Source organism: Gloeophyllum trabeum (genome assembly GCF_000344685.1).
Source record: "Gloeophyllum trabeum ATCC 11539 unplaced genomic scaffold GLOTRscaffold_00001, whole genome shotgun sequence".
NCBI classification, from domain to species: domain Eukaryota; kingdom Fungi; phylum Basidiomycota; class Agaricomycetes; order Gloeophyllales; family Gloeophyllaceae; genus Gloeophyllum; species Gloeophyllum trabeum.
Genome location: NW_006920410.1, coordinates 2,084,610 through 2,106,109, shown reverse-complemented (window position 1 = coordinate 2,106,109; position 21,500 = coordinate 2,084,610). Strand labels below are relative to the sequence as shown.

Below are 21,500 nucleotides of genomic sequence, written 5' to 3'. Positions count from 1 at the left end.
TCGAAAGCCACAACATATACCTTTTGTGGGTGCGGTTCCCACGATCTCCCCCGTCTTCGGTGTCATCGTCAAGGACGTCGAAAGTCTAGTTCGTCTACAGGGAACAAGAACGATGCTCAGTCGACGCTTGGTTTCTCGACTCGGCTCTCGCGCTGTCACAGCAACACGCACGGCGTCGACATCGTCTAGCGTCCCAGCTGCAGCGCCGGACCCTCCCTCACAACAATCCTCTGTCGCGCCTGCTCCCCAAGCTCCGAATGCGGTCAAACCATGGTCTACCAGCCAAAGGCCTCGCCCACAAGGTCGCTCTGGCCCACGCTTTGAGCAGACTAAGATGGAACTCCAACCCAATCCATTGAGCGCAATGGCGATGATCAGTGAGGAGCCAACTCGGATTGTACATGGGCGCAAGGCGGTTTGTGATGGAGGTAAGCCCCTCCTCTAAAGGACCGAATGCATCCCCAAGTTCATAATGCCTGCCTCGTATTTAGGAGGAGGTCCTTTGGGCCACCCCAAAATCTTCATCAACTTGGTGAGTGAAACCCAACTCGCTACACCTCCGTTATATGCTGATTGCTCTCAACAGGACCAACCAGGTCCCCATACTTGCGGGTACGTCCATTCAGACTCTTGGTCTTCTGAATATGCTTTAAAGCGTTCGGCCCCTGCTGGTTACACAACAGATATTGGTGCGTGTCTCCATCATCATGTAAATTGTGGTATCTAATCTGCTTCCAGTGGTTTGCGTTTCGAGCAGGCTCCACATCACGGACACCATGAATAGAGCATCTTTGTATATCTCGTCTTTCCAATACTATTTGCCATGAAATTTGGACCACCCGAATGACTGACTGATCTACTCGCGAACCCGGTGAGCGTGGATGTTATGTCATGCACCGTGATCGTCATGTCGTACCGAAATGGGGCACTTCTGGGATGTGGACCTGCGATGTGAGAAGACTGCGATGACTTCTAACACTATTGTTGCCCAGCGTATACAGCATGATCATCATTCGGGTCTGATCCTCACAGTAATAAGACAGACATCGCGTCAAGTACTGCATCCGATCCTGGCTATCTGCGTACACTGTTGCCAAGCGCTGGCCAAAAAATTGGGGTGTTTTTGAGTTCCGTATTTTATTTGGTGGACGCGACTCTGCATAATAATACAATGTATCTACTAGTATGAGTCCTCCCATAAAGCAGTCGGTGAAATAGTGAACAGTATAGTACGCTGAAGGGCCAACAAGACAAGTAGCGTGCGGGTAAGACAAATCGCAAGCTTTGGAGGGGTGCTGGTGCAAGATTCGCAATCCCTCCCTAACCGGCAGGGGAAAGGGTGATGCCTGAGTGAATGTGAGAGATAATGTAATGCTGATGATGTGCAATGGGATAGAGCAGGAGAATAAAGAGAGTGATTGCGTGCATCTGATGTGATCGGCCAGAGGAAAGCGAGCAAAATTGTAACAGAGATGACCAGAGCAAGAAGCCAACAAAACTTAAATAAGATGGAGGAAATGAGAGTGACGAGCTGCGGGCTAGGGAATATCTTCTGGCGTGGTGAAAGACATCGGGGACAAAGGCGGGTATTCCCCTTCAGCGACGGCTTCGAGGTGAGCAAATGAAGGTAGTGAGGGCGGAGAGGCGTATTCGGACGACGGTGACGGTAGTGGAGGCTTCATAGAGTTATAAGTAAATACCAACATGACATCAGGAGGCCCTTACCACTTTGACGTTGAACATGGGATTTATGGCTGACTTGGGAGCTTGACCAGGACTCGGTGGATGCCCCGCGACTTGACCACCAAGCCCAAAGACACCGTTAGGTGCCTGTAAATGCTGTGTCTGTACCGATGGAGGCATGGGAATATAAGACGGTCGGGACTTCAGCCCACTTGGATCGTCCTGTTGCCAAGTCTGGTGAGTCGGCGATAATGACATCGAATGGAGCGGAGGAGGTGACGTGGTGTGTGGTAACGCAACATTAACCATCGCTGGGTCCATGGATGCACGCAGCCGGAAGTTCTGCGCCAGCTCCTGCTCCAGTGACAATGAATTCGAGGAGCGAGGCGAACCTGGAAATGCATCGTCGCCGAACGAAGTGCGTAACGACGACGTGGACGTCATCCTATCAATGCCGAACAGACTCGGTCGTGTGCGCAACCGCATTGGACCAGGATCACTGTCCACAGTGGCGAATGAGATGACCGACATACGTCCGAGGCTACTGTGCATATCAGAGGACGACATGGAATGGTCATCGTCCCACTCTCTCCGCCTAGCCTTAGGCACCCGCTCACTATCTCGCCGCCAATCCCCAAACGATGCGCCAGCTGCATTGATTGTCGGTGAACCCAGTCCCCCCGCAGTCTGCTGTCTCATATGACCAGAGGCAGCGGTCTTGCCCTTACTTCCTCTACCCAGCGTAACGTCGCTTTGACCGGTCGAACCAAGCAAGTGCGCGGCGTTACTGGACTTCCACTCCAAGTCTTGCCCGGCAGCCTGCTGCATTAACACTTGATTGCGTTTCTGCATGACAGCCCGCGCCTGTTCCCGCTGCATCTTCTTGGCCAATTCACGTCTCTGTTTCTCGGCCTCCTGCAAACTACGCTTAGCCTCTTCCTTGACCTTCTTCGGGTCCAAGCCTAGACCAGGTGGTTCATTGACGCTGGGCGAGTCGAGAGAACGGCTATCCGTGCTGGAAGACTGCGGTCGTTTGAGGGACGACATGTGGGACTCCAGCCCTGCCATGGGCGTTGATTCATCGACAGGAGACAAGATGTTTTGCTTGTCATTGTTGCCATGACCGCCAAACATACCCAGGCCCCATTTGCTCGACTTCTTCCCAAACCCGAGTGCATTGAGTTTGCTGCCCAATTTATTGGCTTGCTGCGAGGGCTGGATGGCACCGTCCCCATCGATAGGTCGAGACGGATACTCTTGGACCATCGGAGATTGCTGGAACGCCATCGGCTGAGCTTGACCGGGCGCATACTCCTGTTGCGGCGAAGACATATCCATTGGCCAACCATCTGGAGGTCGTTGCTGCGCGTGCGACTCGAGCCAAGCGTTTGCATTAGCAACCCTATCCCCAGCACCATCGCCAAATGAATACACGGATGAAGACACTGCACTGGGGTGCATTGCAGGAACAAGGCGACCATGCGCGTCGATGTTGAGCGTTTCGGCGGAGTGGGCATATTCACGCAACTCATTGGCATACTGGGAGTTGCCAAGAGAAGGCGTCGAAGATGAAGAGGGATAGAATGACGAACGATGACTGGAGGCAGCATCGGGTATCTGTAACTGGGATGGATGCAGGTGTTGCATAGAAGTATCGAACGCTGGCTTGGCGCTCGCAGGTGAATGTGAATGGGACGGGGGCACGTTCCTTGGGGCGACGGATGGCAAACTTCCTTGTCTGCCGGGATGGGCGTGTCCATTGGCCGGGACACCATTAGCGTTAGCATTACCGTTAGGGAGTTTAGTAGGCTGCGTGGCCGAGTATATAAGGGCAGGCATAGGAGGATTATTCTTGGGCGTAGTTTCGATGAGGTACGGATGGGTCAAACATTGCTGGGAGGTCAGTCGCGCTTCAGGATCGTACTTCAGTAAATCCGCGATACAGTCGACAAGCTTGACAGGGACAGATCGGTCAAAGAGGGCATAGATATCTTTAGGATGGACCTGTTGGGAAAGACGTAAGTGCACGGCAAACCCAAGGTAACCGGCAGCCGGACCGCATAGCCGCTGACGTCGCAGGCATATCTGAACCAGACACTAACCTTGGGGAAAGCAAAGCCCACGCATTTCGCCATCTTTATACCCCGAGCCCACCGACCGCCACCGATAGATTTCCCTCTAGCATCGTGACCATAATCCCCTGCTGGGTCACCAAGCACTTCGCATATCCTCCCAACCTGATCAATCTCTCCCTGACCTGGGAAAAGCGGCCGTAAATTGACCAACTCTGCCATGATCGTTCCCAACGCCCACATATCCACGGGGTTGGAGTAATCCCGAGACCGTAGGAGGACTTCGGGGGCTCGATACCACCGAGTAGACACGTATTCGGTGTAGGGAGGTTTCGACTTGGTCTCGCGAGCCAAGCCGAAATCTGCAAGTTTGACAATCACCACCACGTCCTTCTCCATCGGCGCATTTGGTGGGGCGACAGGTGATACAGGTGTATAGTCATACAAACCCGTCGTCGTTACCAGAAGATTCTCCGGCTTCATGTCCCGATGAAAGTAACCGGAGGCGTGGATATGATGAAGGCCGGAGACCACTTGCTTGAAAATGGATGAAACCAAGCCGCCAGCAAGGGGGCGACCTTTGCGTGATTTGATGAGCTGGTACAAGTTCCCCTCCATGGATTCGAAAACGAAGTACAGCTCCTTCGACGTAGGCAGCAGGAAGGCGTCGTAGAGGGGTATGATATTTGGATGATATGGGATTGCACGTAGAGACTACGTGCCACGGTTATAGCACAGCTTGAAAGATCATAATGGAAAGGACGAACCTCAAGCTCCTTTAACTTTCTGCACTCCTCCCATCCACCCTCCCACTTCTTCTTCATCCGTTTCACAGCTACGAGTCTCTTGCCGGTCCACTCCGGCCTTGCGCCGGCACCGCACTGCATGGCGGATAGTGGAGTATTGGGGGGTAAGGGCCCATGCCAATCACATAACCAGACTGTGCCGAACGAGCCATCCCCCACCACTTTGAGGGGCGTGTACGAGCGCGTCGATCCTAAGCGCGGGAACGCGTGAGTTGACGTAAACTCAAGGACGTGTCACGAAAAGTACTGACTGCTATTCGAGTCCCCGATGAGAACGTCATTGCCACGCAACGTGACGGACGGGATCGCATCCACGACGATGGGCTCCTTCTGCGAGGCCTGCTGGGGCGCAGGGCGACCCGGTGGTGGTTGTGGTGGTTGCGGATGCGCCTGGGGCTGGTTGGTCTGCAAATGACCGGGAGGGGGAGGGATGGTGTGAGCATGGGGAATGACACCGTTGGATCCGTTGTACGGATGAGTCTGCGAGGATGTCTGCTGATGAACATGGATTTCAGGTTGGAACATGATACGAGTGCTGAGCCTCGCATCGCCCAAGGATAGAGTACTGAAGGCAAGTGTGACCTGGTGTCAGAGCAGAGCGTCAAGCCGGCATGAAACAGCGGGAATTTTAGGCGGGGTGCGTCGGGCGGGAGAGCGGCTGATGGCAGGGAAGACGGAGGCGTCTGGGGGCGGAAGGGCCTAATTAGATGGAATTACGAAAGCGACGGACTGGAAGGGGCGGGGCGGTGGGCGCTGTGAGCGACGGCGGGGAGCGAGGGGCGGCGGACGTGGAGGCCAGCGAGCACGGCGGCGACGGACTTGATGCTCGCGCAAGGGAAAGAGGCGAAAAAGAAGCGACGGCTTGACAAGGGAGCGTATGGGAGAATGCGATTGGAGGACTTGTTTGGATCACAGGAAGCATCGACAAACTGAAGATTCCGTCCCAGCCTGCCGGCGCACTGTCACACCTTGCCTTACTCGGCAGTCCGATCTCCAGATCTGGCCCCGGCCGTCACCCGGCCTGTGACCGGCGAGCAGTCGTCATATATTTTTCGTAAATTGCGGAATACAGCAATTATCGTCCGCGATCGTCAATCATGGCGTCCGTTCCACTCTGACAGCCTTCGCTCGCCAGCACGCCACTCGCCGCTGTCGCCGCCGGCCACGCCGTGCGGGGGCGCGCCAAGCGCCGGCTCGGGCCCGTCGGTCGTCCTCATCACAACTTTAGTCTGGCCTCGCCCGTTTAGTCATCTATTCCATCATGTCTGTCTCCCCCCATCAGCGGAAGATCCTCGATTAAAGTACACGGCCATCCGCTAAGTCCATATAGGCCTTTTATCCCGTAATCTTCCATCCTACCCTGACGTCTAGTATGGCACCTCGTCAAACAGCTTCGAGACGCTCTCCCCGTAGTGACTCCTTCTGATCACCTCGCCTAGCACGTTGCCAATGTCTATCACCTCTATCTTGCTGCACCGTTGCTGGTTCTCCGCCTGCGGCAGCGTGTTCGTCACCACCAGCTTCTCCAGCACACTCTCCTCCAGCCTCTGTAGCGCGTTCCCGCTGAGAATCCCATGCGTGACGATCGCATAGATTCTCGAAGCACCGGCTTCTGCAAGATGCTGCGCTGCCAAACACAGCGTGCCGCAGGTATCAGCCATGTCGTCGACCAGAATAGCAACCTTGCCAGTAGCGCTTCCGACAAGCACCATCCGGGATACTTCGTTCGCCTTCTTCCTCTCTTTGTGGAAGAGTGCGAAGTCAACGCCTAGCCGATCTGCCATCGAAGTAGCACTGTCCACGAGTGGTCGAATCAGTCAGATACATCCAGAAGCTTTGATGGAGGTCGCTAGACTTACCGCTTCGCGCCACCTGCGTCTGGTGACACGATTACCACATCCTTCGTGTCGAAGTGGGAACGGATGTATAAAATGGCCGACGGTTCCGCGTACAACTTGAAGGACGCAGTAGCGGTCATCACACAGTGCACGTGTGAAGCTCAAGCCAAAATAGACAGATAAGCACTACTTACGCTGTGCCATCAAAGATTTCCTATGAGTGTCGGTGATAGACATAAACTGCAACGACACGTACTTGTCAACCGGGACGTCGAAGAATCCCTGTATTTGTGAGGCATGCAGATCCATGGTCTACGGCCAGAGCAGCCAGAAGTAAGCCATATTTCCTTACCAGACAGCTTGCGAACTTACAATGACATGGTCGCAGCCGCTCTTTTGTATCATGTTCGCGACCAGCTTGGCCGTAATAGGTGCGCGGCTCTTGTCCTTCTTGTCTTGTCTAGCGTACATAAATAAAGGCAGGACCGCCGTAATTCGCTTCGCGCTCGCGATCTTGCAGGCGTGGATCATGATACACAACTCCATAAGAGCCGTGTTGACCGAGGTCGCGGACGGGGTAATGGAGGGCGACGGAGAGGTAATAATGTACACATCGTCGGAGCGGACGGATTCAGCTATGCGGACTTGGGTCTCGCCGATACCGGAACGAGATATATGCGCCTTCGAAAGCGGGATTCCTAGCCTAGTGTTGAAATGCGTCAGCTGCATTCCACATGTAAAGTTATGGGACAGACCGTCTGGCAATGATTTCTGCTAGCTCCGGGTGGCTAGTACCTTATGAGCTTAATATTAGCACTTCTGCTCCTCGTAAACTCGAAGAGGACCAGGCCCTCAATAGCCAGCTCACTCACCGCTGAAGATTTTGATCCCAGTACCGTTAAGCATCTTTCCGCGCAGTCCAGCTATGCCATAAACCAATTAGAGCAATCGGATGCTAATAGATAATAACGACAAGCAGCAAGGAGAGCAAGAGAAGACAAGCAAGGAATAAAAAGGCAAGAATAACCAGTGAAGAGAAAAGAAAAGAGGAAAAGGGAGCAAAACGGAAGGCAATGTCGATTAGGAGGTCATGAAGCACGTGATTGGACTTTTTGGGAGAAATCGATCGAGCCAGTGCACGTGTTGAGCCGAGATCTTGGTGCGATGTGTGGCGGGCCGGTGGCGGTGCATAGCTACCGACGCTGTTCGATGAAGGTTCCAAAGGACAGACTGATTTCCAACTGAATTCAGCGACATGAAACTGCCGCTGAGCTGTTCCAGTTGGGCGTACAGGAGGCGAAGTTGGGATAAATAAATGGAACAGCGTGGCTTTCAGCAAATGGCCTTACATACGGGATTTCTGCTTCTCTTCGGGACGTCCGTCTTTCAATGCGCCAGGCTAAGTTGTACCGTCACAGACGCCAGTTTCGCTTCGCAAATGACAATAGCTGACATCGAGACACGGAATGTAAGGTCATAGCCAAGGATGCACCTTGCAACGAGGCGTAAGATGTAATCTACGACGTTGACATGTCTCCGGCAACAATTGTGGCTGTCAGAGCCCGTCTGCTTCGGATCCTTCAAGTTCCCATTCCCACCGATTCTTGAGCATGCTCTGCTGCCTCTGCACGCGGAAATGAAACTTAGACGGTTTATTTCCACGCAGGACCTAGAACGTCAATGTCACCGTTGTGTCACCGGCCGACATCCCTGGCTTTCGGAGGTTCGAAGGTTGTAAGGGCATGACCTACAGCACCCGTAACTCGCCACCATAAATAAGAAAACCCGTAAGAGCCACATTAGATAGATAGACTTCGCAGATGGCCCGCATATGGTAGCACTAGTACTAGCGTCATGTTCGACATTGGCAACTCTTTGAGTCTCTGGCTCCCCAAATTCGTTGCCCAGCGTGTTCTGGTGGCTAAAGGACTTGCTCCATGGCTTCCACCGAAGATGTAACGCACAACGACTCGGACGCTCTCGGGCATCCATCAGATGACCTATAGCTATGTATATGATAATCATATCGCCAAAGATTATAGCGCCGCTGGGCGCTAGCATATTGACAGCCCACGACACCCTTTAGACAGCTACTCCTCTACCCGGGCGTCATGATGATGATGCATACACGTAGTGAGCTTGATGCTCGGAGTACACTCGTGCATGTGCCCCAAGGCCCCCAACGACACCGAGGAAACCTTCGGCTTATCTCGAACGAGCTCGAATGAACGAAGATCCCGAATAACAGAGTCAAACATGCGACTCTGGAGTTTGGCAAGCTCGAAGCTTGCATGCTCTTACTGTCTAGCTCCAAGCCCAGATCTTCTATGCCGGCTGGGACGCAAATCCGCAATCAAGGAGACCTTCGAAAGAAAGCTGCTATTGGATCATTTCAAGATATAAACATGCAAGAAAGAGCGTCGCTCGCCATGTTATCCCGGTGATATCGATCAGCAGCTGATCTCCCTTCTATCCTGCTACGAAATGTGCACGAGAGTTGCCAAAGAAGTTCAACGATTGAACAGTATAGGCGTCACGGCCAGTATCACTCTGTGGGCGAGCCGGAGAGCGGGCGGCCTGCACTCGTAGTCGGTTATTGCACTGGGTCCCAAGAGAAGAGGTGGGCGTCCGGCCTCGAGTATTATAACCATGAATTCGCGTGTAGTAAGGCGCTCTTGACGAAATTTTCGCTTAGCTGCGCAGGGCGAACTACTGTGTCTACCTCCCAAGAGTTGTAACTTGTCGACCCTAGGCGACTCCATATGCGTGCGCTTCCTTCTTACTGCGCACGCAGCCACCGTGGGCGAGCCGCCTAGCGATACCAGGCAATAGCGGGGCGTGCTATGTACATACAATGACCTACGTCGAGGCCTCCAGCATGCGCATCTTCCATACGGATGACACAGCTGTTTGTTAGTCGTTCGGGATCTACACCCCGATCCCGCAGCAGGGCGGTCGATGTCTGCATGATATTCGCTGGCTTGTGGAGATCCTGGATGCTTGAGACGTCTTCGGCCATCCTTCAGCGCCCCTTGCTGCGCCCGAATTATGCTATGCCATGGGTTTCACCGAAACAGCGCAGTCGTGTTAGTAAGTTACTTGGCTCCTTCGCAAGGGTGGGTTAATTCAATCACCTCTCTCACATGTTCGTCGTCGTACGACTTCAAATCGAAGGCGAGGAGGACGGAAGAGCTATAAGTCGCGACATTTCACCCTCTCGTTCTCATAAACGTCGACTGGGACATGAAGTCTGTGTTTGTGATATCTCTTGCTCTGTTGCTGGCCTTCGTGTCCGCCTCTGGCGCGTCAGCAGTTTGCAAATGCGTCTACCCGTCTTCGTGCTGGCCCAGCGCAGATGAGTTCGCATCCCTGGCTACCAAGCTGTCGCAACCGCTTGTCTATCCCAAGCCACCCGAGGCGGCATGTTACCCTGCAAATGCCACTTCCGTTTCTGTAGACTGTGCTACGGTCACCGAACACTACTACAATGGCAATTGGAGGGCTGACCAGAGCGGGGCCATGCAAGGGCCTAACTTCGAGATGTACATCCAGCTGAACTCCAGTGGGCAGGGAACCCTAGAGGCGTGCTATCTGAACAGCAGCCTCGGTATACCTTGCGAGCAGGGCAATGTTCCAGTCATAGGGGTGGATGCTAGAACGGTTGGTGACATACAGGAAGCCGTCAACTTTGCTACTCTCCACAACTTGAAAGTAGTGATCAAGAATACCGGGTGAGCATGTCGCATGAATAGCCGGGCCTAGTATGCTGAATACCTTCCTCCGCTTCTAGTCATGATTTTGTTGGCCGTAGCACGGCAAAAGGATCTTTCTTGATCTGGACTCATAACATGAAGAATATCACCTACGACGACGCGTTTTCCCCGCTTGGTGCACCGGCCAATGAGACTTACAACGGTAAGTGATCAATTCGTGGGGCCTTCCTTTACGCTAAGTCGTCTGCTCGCTTCTCTGCAGCCATCACACTGGGAGCCGGCGTACAGTGGCATGAAGCGTACGACGCTGCAAACGAACACGGTGCCCTTCTAGTCGGCGGCCTGGTGCCGGGTGGTTCAGTCGGTGCCGCCGGAGGATGGCTCATGGGCGGAGGACACAGTGCCTTGTCTCCCAGCTACGGCCTTGGTAGTTGCCCGTCCCTTGTCCTATTTTTCACCAGACTAACGGTCGGTATTCCTTAAATTAGGCGTTGACAATGTATTACAGTTCTCGGTCGTCACTTCAACAGGAGAATCCCTCACTGTGTCCTCTTACTCGCATCCCGACCTGTTCTGGGCGCTACGGGGCGGAGGCGGTGGAACCTTCGGTGTGGTCACATCCGCCACATATCGAACTCATCCTTCAGTGCCCGCTGCCACCGCTATCTTGACAGCGAACGCCACCGATAACGCCGTACTGGCGAAGCTGCTTTCGGAGTACATCCGGAGGTCCCCCACTTGGTCGGACCAAGGATGGGGAGGCTATGGTACGGTCTTCGATGGTACTCTGGAGATGCTTCATGTCGCTCCGAACGTCTCACTGGCCGCCGCAAACGCGAGCTACAGCTCATTCTTCGAATTCGCCCAGTCGCTGGTTGCCGAGGGTCTCAACTTGCAGACCACCGTAACCTTGTCGTACCCGACGTACTATGATTGGTACCAGACATACTACAACACCAGTGAACAGGACCAAGAAACTGGCACAACAGTCTTGCTAGGGTCGCGACTGATGACGAGGGAGGTGATAGAGTCCAACTATACAACCCTCGGTCAATGGATGGTTGAAGACTTTGTATGGTCGCAGTTGGTGTAAGTGCTCCCTGGAGTTGCAATGATTTTTCTCGAACTGAACGTGCATGGGCAGACTTATTGCTGGAGGCGCCGTCAATCGAACTGACCCGGACGCCATGGGTCTCAACCCGGCATGGCGGACGGCGCTTGCGGAGGTTCTTACAGCAATGTCGTGGCCCGACACAGACAATGTCACAGAAATCCAGAGTGCGAAAGGCACGCTGAAGGAAATGGTCAGTGCATTGGACAGTCTCAACCCAGGGTCTGGCGCATACCTCAACGAGGTAAGACGTGTATCTCCAATGAACAGCCTAGCAAGTTATTTAACTCGTTCAATAATAGGATTACCTGGAAGACAACTGGCAACACACGTTCTTCGGGTCGCACTACCCAAGACTGAAAGCTATCAAGGCTACGTATGATCCTATGGCTTTATTCGTCGTACGGAATGGAGTTGACTCAGAGGATTGGGATGCTGACCTGATTTGTCCGGTGTGAATTCATGCCAGGAGGGTAGATGTGGCGTAGCACGGAATTATTAACGGACATTGATTTGCACACTGATTACGAAACTACAGCAACGAAGATGTGAATTCGAAGTTATTAGGCAACCGTGAATATAGGCATCGCTAATGACTAGGGGTAAGACACTATCAAACTGGGGCGAATGCAGAATGGCTTGCGGGAGCTAAGTAACAAGGCAACGTTAAAAGGAGAGCACTTAAACCATAGTCCATGTATACGTAGTGTACACTGTACAGACCTCAACGCGATGTCATATAGGAAATGCTGCAGAAGGATAAAAAGAATGTGATGTAATGATATACACATAGGCGGACACGGGGAAGACGACTCGCCAAACTAATCAAGAACATGGGAAGCGTAATTATGGGCTACATATCTACTATCGAAGTACTAATTTACCTACTACCGATGGTATTGATAACGCCAGGTGGTGGGATAGCCACCGCCGGAGGTTGCACTCGCATAGGTCCATGAGAGTTCAGGATTGACAACAGATGAGCATTATCGGGGGGTACGGAAGAGCGAGGAGCAGTAAAGCCCATAGCATCGGAAGGACCGCGGGGCGCATACGGAGCAGGTGGTTGCATGGGCGGTAGAACATTGCTAACGCGCGGATGGTTGAAATTTTCCATTGACTGCGCAGAGTGGAGGAATTTCGAAGGCGTCGCAGACCCGGATGGATAGGCACCATAGGCCGGGCGGAGGGGAGCCACGTGTTGAGAGGGATGCGAGCTATTACCGCCCACTGGTCCATTCAGAGCTGCAAGCAGTTGTTTCTCGTGCATGCTCGATCGACCAGCTGCACGGTAGTGATGGGTAGGAGGCGCAGGGTGGAAGGACATCGATGTCTGTGAGCGCACCCGGAATGGGTCATATGGCATCGCAGCATGGGGATGCGGTACGCCTAACGAGGAACCGGCGGGTAGAGGGGTAAACGAGGGGGAAGGCAACGCCTGAGCACCCGATGAGTAGATGACTCGAGGATCTCTCGGGCTCGCATACAACGTATTGGAGGGGTGACCATGCGAGGTCGCGGACATAGGCGAGGAGGGAGCTACGGACATCCGACCATCCAGTGCACTCGTGGGGGTGACCAAATTACGATGCATGAGGACAGGTGTCATCCTGGCGGACTCATCCGCCACCGTCTCCAGCAGTGCCAGCTGTTTCAACCGCTTTCCAGAAGATGGTATTTCGGAAGGTCGTGAGAGATATGGAGAGATGTCAGCCGTGGCACCGGAACCACGACGAGCAACAGCTGGCCTAGATGATGAGGTTGTGGATGGCGCGGCCGCAGAAGTAGCGGATACAGCAGTAGGAGGGGGAGAGGTCGAGACTTGGGAGGTATTGGAAAGACCGTCTGCCTGGTCACAGATGGCATGTTCAGAATGACTGGCTACCACCGGGACAGCATGCGGCGCGCTTTCTGCCACTGAGCTCGACGGTAGCTCAAGGCTTTGCGGTGAATATTCACCAAGTGGTCTGGAGGCACCAGAAGTTGGCTCTCCAGAGTGATCGAGATAATAGGTTTGAGACGGAACACTGGATGAAGAGGCCAATACGGGATCCACAGAAGACGCGACCGCAGGAACCGGAGTCGAGGATAATGCTTCGGTGCCCTTTGTACTGGTGATCGCTGGCCCTTCATTCTTGGTCGTGAAAGTGGTACCGTTAGCGGCAGACAATGAAAGCGCAGTCAACAAGCGGGCAAGATCAGGGTCCAGAGCGGACGAGGGAGCTTCGTCGTTCCCGTTTACGACGACCTGCGTCGCAGCAGGCTCACTCCACTGCGGCGACGGAGTATCGGGCCCGCCGTTATCTACGGAAGACGAAGAACTGGACTCCTGTGTGTTATGAGTATGGGAGATGCTGATATGCGAATGCAGATCTAGGGTAAGATCGACGCCCTCCTCGATGCGTGATGCAGCACTGGGATCTTTCATTCTCGCCGGCTTGCGTCCTGTCCGTGGCCTCCGTTCGTTGATGAAAGCTTTCAAAGGACTGTGAGGTATCCTCAGAAATAGCGTACACCACAGATGTGAAGTAGACGCACCCAATGAACGGAGATATCAGATAGAACTTGCCGGGGACAGCTTTGTTTCTCCTCCACGTCGGCAAGTCGGTAAGTTTGAACCATTCTATCCTCTGTAAAATGAGGAAAATGAGTTGGACTTCAGTGGCAATGGCTTCAAACAGTAGTCCTTACACTGATTTCCTTGCGCGTTCTTGTCTTGAAGGGGTAATCCTCAGGAATGCCGGGTACAATATACAATGATATTTTCTGTTCACGGATTGACATTTCAATGACATCCTCTGGATCAATCTTGCCCGATAAATCATATCCAGTCTCCTCCAAGACCTGATACGGGGGACGTTCATGTTGGGACTGAATAGCGAACACAAGGGATAAGACGTACTTCTCGGACAGCGCATTTGTGCGGTTCTTCATCCTGATTGATCTTTCCCTTCGGAAACCCCCAGCCCGAAGAAGACTTCCATCCCTTTACAAGGATGCACTGATGCACCGTGACACAGGTTCGTAAGAACAGGTCCCGAAACAACACCCCAGTAAGTAGAACTTACCTTCTCCCAAGTGTCGTTCAACATGATCGCACCGCAGACGGGTACTCTCGTCTTGTACTGCATGAAGTTGTTGAAGGCCTGTTCGTGGTCATGACTCCACTGACGGAGCAACGGGCAAGCGTGGAACAAGAGGGCGGAGAATCTTTTGAGGGGCAGGGACGGAAATTTGGGGTTTTCTTCTCTGATAAAATCTTCATAGAACCAGTGACTAGGGACGAAAATAAGAACGTAGGACAATCGAGTGTGAGGGTGGCTCGGACATACGCTTGTTCAACCTGAAAACAGACGCGTTCTAATGATGCAAGCTCCTCGTCGGGAAGATTGAGAATAAAACGACTGGATAGTGAAATGGGTCAGAAATGGATGATAAGATGCGAAAGGAAAAGACGACGATACCTTGATAGATCCTCAAGCACTTCATCAATCGTGGAATATTTATGTGCTGACTGATCAGGAGAGTGTCTAGCAGGTGCGGCCGATATCTCAGGCGATGAGGAGGAAGACGAAGCCATAGCGATAGAAGGAAAGCGTCGCAAACGAGAGAGCCACAGAGGTCAGTTATGTACGGTCGGTGTTACAAGGTCGGTTGTGGTGGCGAACACGGCAAAGGAGGAGCCTGACGCCGACCTGGGACTACAAATAAGCGCAAACACTGCCCGCCTCCACGTGCTCGAATCAGTGGCTGAGCTTCACCGCATCTCGCCTAGACCGCACTGCTGCCTCAGTGCCTGCAGCACCCCAGTTCGACAATGTCTTTCCATCTGAACATGGAAATCAATCCCATTCAGGAGCGTGCATTTGCACTTCCTGAGGCGCTGGCTTTGGATGGCCAGGCATTTGAGCTTGGGCGTGCTGGAGACCTGCAGGGTGCGGAACGATTGCACCTGCAAGCCCTCGAGATGAAGGAGCAGAGTCTGCCTCCCTCTCACACCTCCACTGCCATAACTCTCAATGCCTTGGGAGAGCTGTACTTGAAACGGGTTGCCTAGACGAATCAGAGAATCATTTGAAGCGGGCTATTGACATTCGAAACAGCCGGTCCTCCGTTCAAGTTCGACCTAGCTGCCTCCCACGAGAATCTCGCACAGTTGTACGAGAAGAGGGGTAACTTGCAACGCGCCAAAGCGCTGAGGTTGGAGTGTGCCCCTAACCTCTGTTGCACCAATTACAAGGTAAGAATGGGCACTTCGGTTCGTGCATCCCTGAGATAACATCCTCTGCAGTGTCCGGGGCAGCTATTCCCTCCGTCGCGATTGCAGCAATGCAGCAGGTGCAAGGTACGTCGTGTAGGATCTCGTCCTTGCTAGCTTTAAATGCCTGCAGGTCGCCTATTATTGCCCCAGGATCTGCCAGGTCCTTGATAAGTGTCCTTTGTCCTGCGATATAGACTGACTATCATTGCAGACAGAAAACTGGAAGTCTCGTCACAAACTGTACTGCAAAGCTGAGTAAACGTCAGCTGCCCTGTCTGTGAAATCTATGCCTTGCTTATGCTTGTAAGGCTGTGTAACATATTCATCCTCCGAAATACGGGTGTTGTCATGCGTATGCTCCTTGACTTAAGTAACCTAATTGATACACAAATAATATACAGAACAAGTCCGGATAATGTCGCCTGTCAGTCAGACCATTGGAAACGGAAGTGTCGTGGTGCTCTGCCATATAACCTACTGGTCATAGCCCATACGCCTGGCATAGTCGAGCTGCTCTTCAACTGTGAGCCTGTCAGCACCAGTCCAGTTCGCGGAACTGGTTCTCGCTCGGAAGCGACTTTGCCTGGTCCTGAATATCTCCTCCATGTGCAGTGGTCTGACAGCCCCAAATATATGATCCGGATTGACCGTGCTCTGCTGCTCCAAAGCTTGCCTGAGGTTCGGTGACTGCGCCCAGTTAGGTGGATCGAACGTGCGTTTGCGGTTCTCGTCGTCAGAGTCAGAGTACTCGCTGTCGATGTCCGGCAGTTCGATGCTTTCACTTGGCGGAGGCGCCGCCGGAGGTTGGCGAACCTGCTTGGGTGGTGGCATCTGAGTCTGACTTGGAGTGCGTAAGGGTGTCTTCGGTCTCAGTTTCTCCGTCAAGCCCTCTTCCTGGGCCTTGGCTTTCCCCTTGTCTTTGCTCATGTTGCTAGTCGTCGGCTGAGAGGAAGCGGAAGGTTTCGCACTCGATGCACCAGCACCCCCACTATTGGCAACGGGATGCTTTGGAGTCGCAACAGACTTCAAGTTTGTCTTCGATTGCGAACGAGGCAATGCAGGCGGAGCTCGAGGTATAACGTCCTTCTTCTCCTTCGAAGGCGGCTTCTTGGATTCCACCTTCTTTTCTGGCTCCGATATTACTTTGCGTTTCTTGTTGGCAGCATCGTCCTCGACCTGCTCGTAGGAGATGTGAATATCAACTAAGAAGACTCCAACGGAAAACATCACCTTCTTTCCATTTATCTTCAGAAGTCGCTTCTCTGTATGTTCCTCTCGCTCCCGTTTGCGTTTGTCGGCTTCCTCTTTCGCCTTGCGTTCTTCCTCCATTGCGCGCGCCTTCTCTTCCTCTGCCTTCCGCTGGGTCGCTTGTTGCCGACGGGCCTCCATCTCCTTCAGTCGAGCTGTCTTCCTTTCCTGCTCTTCTTGTTGCTGCATATGTTATCAGACTCAAGATATTCGCGACAGGAAGAAATGAGTATACCTTCTTAGCTGCCGCTGCAGCCAGTTGCAGGCTCTTCACTGGCTCGGCTTTCTTCTTGTTGCTGCCCAGTGCGCTGCTCACAAACCTGGCGGCATGACCGAAGAAACCCATTTGGGAGGTGGACGTCGCAGACGACGCGACGGACATCTGACTTTCGCTCCGGCCTGTAGATTGCGAGCAACTTGATTTCGACTGTTTAGTGCCAATCAGTAAAAGTCCGCGAGCAAATAGGTGAACTCACTTCGCCCAGTTGGTCCGACAGCTTTGGCAGTACATGTGCATGATCAGCATCATCACCTTCGTCCCATTGTTCATCTTCGTCGTCTAGGTCCATATCAGGAGCATCTTTCTCATCCAACATGATACGTTGGTCTCCCGCCTCGTCGAATGCATCTTCAGACTCTGGAGCTGGATCCTCGACAGGTGCGATGGCTCTGGTATCACCAATGGGACCTGTATCCCCCTTGTGGCTCTCCGTGGCATCTGTGGTCCAAGTAATGGACTCATTCGGATCAACAAAGCCAAAAGGCGTCCAGGAAGGGTTGTTCTTGGCGAAGTCTTTCCGATATCTGTCTTCTTCGTCTTCTTCATCCAAGGGAGTACAGAGATCCTCGTCCGCTGGCTGTTCCGCTGGTGAGTTTGGTATAGTAGGGTCTGTTTCCTGAGTTGGCACCAACCACGAAGGCTGTGAGTCAAAGACAGGCTCGGAGAAAATACTGGCAGCGCTGGATTGCGCAGAAAGGGCAGGCTTATTATCTAATGCAGATGGTCCTACCTGGAAAGGGTGCAACTTGGGCGGTATGCCCAAAGATACCGGGGACGGCAACTTGAAAACCTTGGCGGTTGACGTTCCCGTGATCACTTGCTTCAGATGAGAGGTGGTGCTCTCAGCTCGATCGCTGGGAGAATTACGCGAAGGAGGTGCAAAAACTGGCGGAGGCTTGCTGAATACTTTGTCAATCGGCATTACGAAGTCCTGAGGTAGTCGATGGGGTGGCGAGTTCGGAGGTGTAGTAGAACCACTATTCCCTGCGCCATGTTCCTCATTTTGTGCCTGGTCCAGGGAGCCCGCTGGTACAGATGGCATCGCAGGAGTGCTTGAGTTTGCTTTGTGATTGACATCTTTGCTAGATCCAACAAGGTCAGACACGCTTAGCCTCGTTCTTGCATTGCTCAATGCAGGTTCTAGATGGGGCACTGGAGAAGGAGCCTTCGTAGAAGGACTATCTGGAGGCGTCGAAGCCGAAGCGGTCTCCATAATTTCTTTCGAATCGGGATCCGCACGTTCCAAGGGGTCTTCCATCTTTTTCCTCTCCGCCACTTTTGCCTCGGCGGCTCTCCTTGCCTCAGCTAAGGCTGCAACCGCGGCAGGCCCCCCGAGCGACTTCCCACCGAAGCTCTTGCCTGTCCGCCCGAATTCCTCTACAGTGCGCTTTAAGCGACCAAGGAGACCATCCTCTTGGGAGGGGTCAGCAAAATGTTGATGGACCTCAGTCTGAGGGAAGCCTAATTGGTCCCTAGAATCGCGCTCCTGAGCCTGTGGGACTTCAGGGTCTTGACCTAGTTTGGCAACCTTTGTCTTTCTATCGTTTTCCTCTGCTTGGGAATGGGAGGTGGGATCCAACAAGAAGGGGTGCGCCATTTCACTGCTCTTCCGTTTGAGGCTGGAAGATGATCCAGGCAGGTCCAAGTAGGAAGCTGTCTCTTTTGGAGTCTGCGCACGTCTAGCAGGTGCTTCAATCGCTTTCGCTTCCCTCGCCTTAGCCAACCAAGATGTCCGCTTCGCACCGGGCACCGATGACGGCCCAGCTGCATGCGCTGATGGCAACAGCCCAGCTCCGACGGATGGCTCTCTCGGGGCTTTCATGGATTTGCGTAGCGGTGAAGGAGCCCGTAACGAAGGGAACTGAGGTATACTGCCCTTTCTATTCAGGAGTTTCGGCGAATCGTGAGATTCACGCAGCGGAACCATCACAATATCCCCCGATTGGAAGGAAGGTAACGATGGAGGTTGGGTGCCACGGTCCGCGGAAGGCGCCAACGCAGAGGAAGCCGCCACCTGAGGAGTCGAGTCGGCTGTATTCTCCGATGAGGTGAGGTGAGTACCAGGAGCCGCGGATGTAGTTGACAGGACATCTTGTACTCCAATCACCTCTTCGTTGGGTCCAGTGGCATCTGGCTGCGGCATACTGTACGAGTCCGGGCCTGAAGTAGATTCAGCGTCAGGGCGTGCGCTAGACGCCTTTCGTTCCGAGGTCGTAGCGGAGATGTGCTGACTTCGGTTGTCAAGCTCGTCGTCTTCAGCGATGATACTTAACTCATTGGGTGGTTCTGATCGGATCCCCAAAAGGTCTTCGCGGGCCCGATTCATGGCTGTCGGAGATTCGGAGGTGGGACGTACAGGAGAGCTCTCCATCTCATAAATGACTACCTCGTCCTTATCTCGCGTGGGTGTGGTTGGGGGAGAATCTGCCACATCCACGATGGTCAAGGGTTGGTCAGCTTCTCTGGAGAGGAGACCAGGCGGCTGTGAGGCGAGTTTGACCGAAGGTTTCCCATGTTGAACCCAGTCTAGCACTTCCACGTCGTCCTCTGGCGGACCTGCCTTAGCATTCAGCAACGCTTGGTGGAAGCTATTAACAGGCGCATCATTCTCTTTCCCAGAGTCTTCGGCCTGAGCGCGATCAGCGATACAATCGCGCCTCGCAGGAGCATAGAAATACCTCTAGACTTGTAGAAATCACTGACTTCGCCTTGGCAGCAGCAGCTGTAGCAGCTCGTGTCCTCTTTGGCGCGTCCTTCTTGCGGCCCGGGGTCTTAACAAGTTCGATTATAGGCCTAACGGGTATGAGATAAGGGAGCCACCATAAGCCATGAGCTGCACTCACTCTCTTTTGGGCCCCTCAAGGATACTCTGAAGATAATTATCGAGAAACAGGAATCCATGCTGTCGAATTTGGTCCTCGAAGACTTGCGCGGCAGGATCGCTTGCTAATGTTGACCGAACAGACGCGACCCACGCTACAATACCAGACTGGCCGTCCCCCATCCTTACGCAGAGAGCAGGAAACACGAAGCAGATGTATGCACGGAGGCGATGGAGGTTGTTTAGCCGTTGATTGAGGCGGCGATCTTGAATTCAACGCGTACACGCCCAAGATCACGTGATACACGCGTCGAGGAACCGTGTAGTTATTTTTGGTAATGGCCTAACAGGGAATAAAAGCAGCGTAGCAGACACTAATCTGTAGCGACTCTTGCTAGTTCGTTGCATTGCAAGATGAACATAAAACGAAGGGTGTTCACGAGCAATATCTACGCCAAAAGCTTTACAGAAATGCAATAACAAAATCGCCACCGTGAAGCCAGCTTCTTCCACAGACAACAGTCAGACGTGCTCTACTCTTACAACAGTCCTCCCACGGCATGCTCCCAGATGATGCCTAGCCAGTGAATCAACAAGACAGGCCTATCATACAAGTCGATATCTGCTCACCTAGTACGCGACGATCTGGCCATTCTCGCTCTTCGTGGGCTGCTCAGCCGGTATGGTGTTCACGTCTGCGCGCTTGTTATATGCCACGATCTGGCCATTCTCGCTCTTCGTGGGCTGCTCAGCCGGTATGGTGTTCACGTCTGCGCGCTTGTTATATGCCACGATCTGGCCATTCTCGCTCTTCGTGGGCTGCTCAGCTGGCATGGTGTTCACGTCTGCGCGCTTGTCGTAGGCTACAATCTCGCCCGTGTCGCTCTTCGTGGCCTTCTCAGCTGGAATCGTGTTAACGTCGGCACGCTTGTCGTAGGCTACGATCTCGCCCGTTTCACTCTTTGTGGCCTTCTCAGCCGGCACGGTGTTCACGTCGGCGCGCTTGTTGTAGGCCACGATCGCGCCATTCTCGCCCTTCGTAGGCGTCTCCTCGGCCATGGTGTTGACATCAGCACGCCTGTAGGCCACTATTCTGCCATTCTCGCCCTTCGTGGGCGTCTCCTCGGCCACGGTATTCAGGTCCGCCCTCTTAATGTAAGCAGGGATGACCTCGAACGGTACAGCGGGTTCTCTGGCCACCAGTGCCTGCTGCAAATGCTCTCAGAACTGGATGTTTCTCACATGGACTGACGGACATACCCGCATCGGCATCGGCATAGGAGCTGCGATAGCCTGACCAGCGAACAAGAAGGCCGCGATGGCGAAAAGGGTGGAACGAGAGGAGATCATCGTGAATTGGGGTATGGGGAGGGATAGAATGCAATTGACTAGGAGGCTGAAGGAAGGTTGCGATTCGAAGGTCGACCAGCGGCCAAGTGAAAGGATGAAAGAAACAAAAAGGTGGGCGTAGACACCGACGGGGCAAGAACGAACGAAGGCGAAAGGAAAGATGTAAGGCCGAGCGTACTTAAGGACTGGCGACGCCGGCCATCAGATCGTTGTAGCAACGCACAGTAACCAGGGGCTATTACCATACTAGTCAGCGACTTGATCATCTTTCCTGATGAATTTCCCACGATTAGATTTCCTCTGAACGCCCGATCATT

The 21,500-nt window shown here is 53.3% G+C and overlaps 8 protein-coding genes across 8 annotated transcripts; 3 read left to right on the top strand and 5 right to left on the bottom strand.

Annotated features, from left to right (window-relative positions):
• The first annotated feature begins 42 nt into the window (after nucleotides 1-42).
• Nucleotides 43-844, top strand: GLOTRDRAFT_68441 (uncharacterized protein). Its single transcript, XM_007862808.1, has 5 exons — nucleotides 43-428; nucleotides 492-532; nucleotides 587-612; nucleotides 684-689; nucleotides 739-844. The coding sequence occupies exons 1-5, from the start codon at nucleotides 113-115 to the stop codon at nucleotides 782-784; spliced, it is 435 nt and encodes a 144-aa protein (XP_007860999.1). The 5' UTR covers nucleotides 43-112; the 3' UTR covers nucleotides 785-844.
• Nucleotides 845-3,608: 2,764 nt separating this feature from the next.
• GLOTRDRAFT_31409 (protein kinase) lies at nucleotides 3,609-4,756 on the bottom strand (the record flags this gene model as incomplete). The annotated part of the gene is made up of 2 exons (XM_007862058.1): nucleotides 3,609-4,469; nucleotides 4,523-4,756. Coding segments are annotated over 2 exons (1,095 nt in total), but the record flags the coding sequence as incomplete, so codon positions are not given.
• A 1,033-nt stretch (nucleotides 4,757-5,789) lies between these two features.
• On the bottom strand, nucleotides 5,790-7,455 carry GLOTRDRAFT_109052 (phosphoribosyl pyrophosphokinase). The gene is made up of 6 exons (XM_007862807.1): nucleotides 7,272-7,455; nucleotides 7,155-7,194; nucleotides 6,772-7,102; nucleotides 6,656-6,711; nucleotides 6,421-6,516; nucleotides 5,790-6,355 (listed from the first exon to the last, which is right to left on the bottom strand). Exons 1-6 carry the CDS (start codon nucleotides 7,303-7,305, stop codon nucleotides 5,929-5,931), a joined length of 984 nt encoding a protein of 327 aa, XP_007860998.1. The 5' UTR covers nucleotides 7,306-7,455; the 3' UTR covers nucleotides 5,790-5,928.
• A 2,098-nt stretch (nucleotides 7,456-9,553) lies between these two features.
• On the top strand, nucleotides 9,554-11,681 carry GLOTRDRAFT_68433 (FAD-binding domain-containing protein; the record flags this gene model as incomplete). The annotated part of the gene is made up of 6 exons (XM_007862806.1): nucleotides 9,554-10,130; nucleotides 10,190-10,314; nucleotides 10,375-10,542; nucleotides 10,601-11,201; nucleotides 11,257-11,467; nucleotides 11,526-11,681. Exons 1-6 carry the CDS (start codon nucleotides 9,643-9,645, stop codon nucleotides 11,679-11,681), a joined length of 1,749 nt encoding a protein of 582 aa, XP_007860997.1. The 5' UTR covers nucleotides 9,554-9,642.
• Nucleotides 10,676-14,865, bottom strand: GLOTRDRAFT_52973 (DCP2-domain-containing protein). The gene is made up of 9 exons (XM_007862186.1): nucleotides 14,688-14,865; nucleotides 14,556-14,627; nucleotides 14,292-14,499; nucleotides 14,126-14,224; nucleotides 13,915-14,067; nucleotides 13,762-13,853; nucleotides 11,526-13,709; nucleotides 11,257-11,467; nucleotides 10,676-11,201 (listed from the first exon to the last, which is right to left on the bottom strand). Exons 1-7 carry the CDS (start codon nucleotides 14,801-14,803, stop codon nucleotides 12,104-12,106), a joined length of 2,346 nt encoding a protein of 781 aa, XP_007860377.1. The 5' UTR covers nucleotides 14,804-14,865; the 3' UTR covers nucleotides 10,676-11,201; nucleotides 11,257-11,467; nucleotides 11,526-12,103.
• Nucleotides 14,866-15,040: 175 nt separating this feature from the next.
• Nucleotides 15,041-15,353, top strand: GLOTRDRAFT_124380 (uncharacterized protein; the record flags this gene model as incomplete). The annotated part of the gene is made up of 2 exons (XM_007862805.1): nucleotides 15,041-15,271; nucleotides 15,327-15,353. 2 exons carry the CDS (start codon nucleotides 15,041-15,043, stop codon nucleotides 15,351-15,353), a joined length of 258 nt encoding a protein of 85 aa, XP_007860996.1.
• A 605-nt stretch (nucleotides 15,354-15,958) lies between these two features.
• On the bottom strand, nucleotides 15,959-16,315 carry GLOTRDRAFT_31781 (uncharacterized protein; the record flags this gene model as incomplete). The annotated part of the gene is made up of 1 exon (XM_007862083.1): nucleotides 15,959-16,315. The coding sequence occupies one exon, from the start codon at nucleotides 16,313-16,315 to the stop codon at nucleotides 15,959-15,961; it is 357 nt and encodes a 118-aa protein (XP_007860274.1).
• Nucleotides 16,316-20,180: 3,865 nt separating this feature from the next.
• On the bottom strand, nucleotides 20,181-21,418 carry GLOTRDRAFT_135277 (uncharacterized protein). The gene is made up of 3 exons (XM_007862804.1): nucleotides 21,094-21,418; nucleotides 20,464-21,042; nucleotides 20,181-20,410 (listed from the first exon to the last, which is right to left on the bottom strand). Exons 1-2 carry the CDS (start codon nucleotides 21,181-21,183, stop codon nucleotides 20,464-20,466), a joined length of 669 nt encoding a protein of 222 aa, XP_007860995.1. The 5' UTR covers nucleotides 21,184-21,418; the 3' UTR covers nucleotides 20,181-20,410.
• Between the last annotated feature and the right edge of the window lie 82 nt (nucleotides 21,419-21,500).